Consider the following 2,490-nt stretch of genomic DNA (forward strand, 5'->3'; position numbering starts at 1 on the left):
TCCATAACACTTATAAAGAGGATACCTGTCCCTGTACCATACTTGGAAGAGAGTCACATATCAATGAAAGTGGACATCACTTATTTTTAAAGTACTTCAAATTATTTCTAATGGGAATTCTTGAAGTCCAGTGTTGCAGAAGCAGCCTAAGTACATGATTCTTCACCTTCTGCAAACTCCATCACCTGCAGAGCCATTCATTGGCATGATTGACACCCTGGTGTATTCTCAATACCTTGATTTGGAAACAATCTGCTCTTTCAGTCAGGGATGTTGCAGAACAAGATCTACAGAGGCAGGCATAATAAGGGAATGAACAAAGAATCTCAGAAAGCATTGTCCAGTTTCACCGATTGAGATGCTGAACTCATTCCCCTATGGTGTGTATAGTGAAAAGGAAAACAAGCCAGGCCACCAGTGAAAGCTGCTGTTAGTGCCCTCTTGACAGCAATGATCATGTGATACGAGGTGGAAGGAACAGATTATACCTGAACTCAGAGATTATCACTGCTCTCTCTTCATCTGGATTCACTCCAAGACCCAATGTTGCTGTGAACCAAACTCTGCAGTAGGAGTGCTCCACCTAACAATCTCCAAGAGTCAGACATGCTCTCTGGGAGGGTGGCATTTATTTCCTTTGCTAGTTTAAGAAAGAGTTGACATTTTGGAAGTAGTACAAGGCCTATTTTTCAACCATTTGCTTGGTGGAGCTGTGGAGGGGGAAATAACAAAAGACGGCTCGTTTATATTAGCAGAGGTTTATTTGCATTCTGCTTTACTTACTTGCATAGAAGCAAATCAAAGTACCTCTTTATGCATCTAACTTGGGGGAGACATTTCTCAAACAAAAAGTGCATTTTAAAATGCAATGATAAAGGGCAGGGGAAAAGGAGATGTACATTGTCCTGCTTAGCTCTCTCAGTACGACAGACCATCTCATGCTATTACGTCATTCCCTTCCTTCCCCTCACCCTAAGTTTGAACATCAGTAACAGGTTAAACCACATGCAGCAGCAGCACCCGTTGTGAACCTGACAAAAAACACAACTGTGCAGAACATTACCGTTTCTGCCACCTTTAATTAAATATAAATCTGCACATAGAAAGGGTCTGTTGTTAGATTTCTGAAGCAGTTCAGCCCATGACTCTCAAGTCTAAAACAGACCTCCTCTTTAAATGAACCCAAGATATTGAATGGCATTCTGGATGCCCTGCTTTAGAAAAACCTTATTTAAAAAGCAGTTCAGTAGTCTTGTAATTATAACAAGCCAACAGTTTAAAAACTGTTCATGAAACTACTTCCTTGAAAGCAATTAAAAACTGTTCCCTTAAAAATAATTTTACAAGCAACAGTTTTAGAAGACAGCAAAAGTACAACATCTTCATTAGCTACACTTCACTTCAGGCACTTCAGTCTTTTATATAAATTCTTGTGTACTGTACACACTGGGGAAACATCCACACATACTTTGAGGAGTTCTCCCATGAGACTACTTTTGATCTACAGGTCCACATAACGTCCAGCAGGTTCTGTTGAAAGTCACCTCTCTGGAAGTATCAAGCACCAAGTGTATGTAGTTTTTACCCATCAATTCCCTTCCTCTAACTAAACACAAGATCTGATCAGGTTCTAGAGAAATCACTATGTAGTTGATAAGTCATGTGTGTAAACTGTCTTGACACTGCAAAGTTAGGCAGCTGTTTGTGGGGGAGATATCAGCATTTGGGCAAACTGTTTCTTTCAAGAAGAGTCCAATGGCAGGAAGAAAATATGTTTATTATACACAAGTTTAAAAGAATGTGGGGGCAAGCCTACATGCACAAGTAGATATCTTTTAAGAAGCGACACTTGTCTTGGTCCATTATGAATGAAGCCATTCTGTAACGTTAAAAATGTCATTAACCAGGGATCAAGTCAGTGCTGTCCAGAATTTAATGTACTAAATAGACAATTGTGTCACCAATATCCTTTGTCAGGCCGTTCTCAGTGATGTAAATACGTTTTTCATCCAGGTCAATGTGGAAGACAGCTTGCTCTAAAATCAGAGTTTTCTCTGCATCTTCCTTTCCAAGAACAGGAACATGACGGGGGCCCAGTACAGGATCATCAAATCGCATGAGCTTCACTTTGGAGTGATCTAAAATAAAAGTTGTTAATAATCAGGTCCCAGGGACTCTGCACACTGGCTTTCCTCTGTGCTAGGCAGAAGGATGTATGCAAATAATATCTAGCCCTTCTACAAATGCTCACTAAACAAATAAGCCTCAATGTCCTTGTCATATAGACACTTATGCCCAGAAAAATGCCTAGAAATAAGTGGCTGTATAACCATTGAACATCATTGGCCAGACTGGAAATAAAACACAGGAACCTAGATTCTCAAAGCCCTGCACCAGGCTCTGAACTACGCTATCCACCCTTTTGGCAGTCATAACTGACAAAAATTAACATCTTATTTCTATTTTCGGGGGGGGGGGGGGGGGGGGGGG

The 2,490-nt window shown here is 40.6% G+C and overlaps 1 protein-coding gene across 2 annotated transcripts in view; it reads right to left on the bottom strand.

Annotated features, from left to right (window-relative positions):
• Positions 1-1,758: 1,758 nt before the first annotated feature.
• The window catches only part of LARS (leucyl-tRNA synthetase), a 56,885-nt gene continuing 56,153 nt past the window's right edge, over positions 1,759-2,490 (bottom strand). For both annotated transcript variants that reach the window (XM_019506371.1, XM_019506372.1), the window contains exon 32: positions 1,759-2,138. In XM_019506371.1, the coding sequence (XP_019361916.1) occupies positions 1,933-2,138 (206 nt within the window). In that variant the 3' untranslated portion in view covers positions 1,759-1,932. The remainder of the gene's footprint in view (positions 2,139-2,490) is intronic.

The sequence above is a fragment of the Gavialis gangeticus genome, unplaced genomic scaffold (genome assembly GCF_001723915.1).
Source record: "Gavialis gangeticus isolate Ggan-Ray unplaced genomic scaffold, GavGan_comp1, whole genome shotgun sequence".
Taxonomy (NCBI): domain Eukaryota; kingdom Metazoa; phylum Chordata; order Crocodylia; family Gavialidae; genus Gavialis; species Gavialis gangeticus.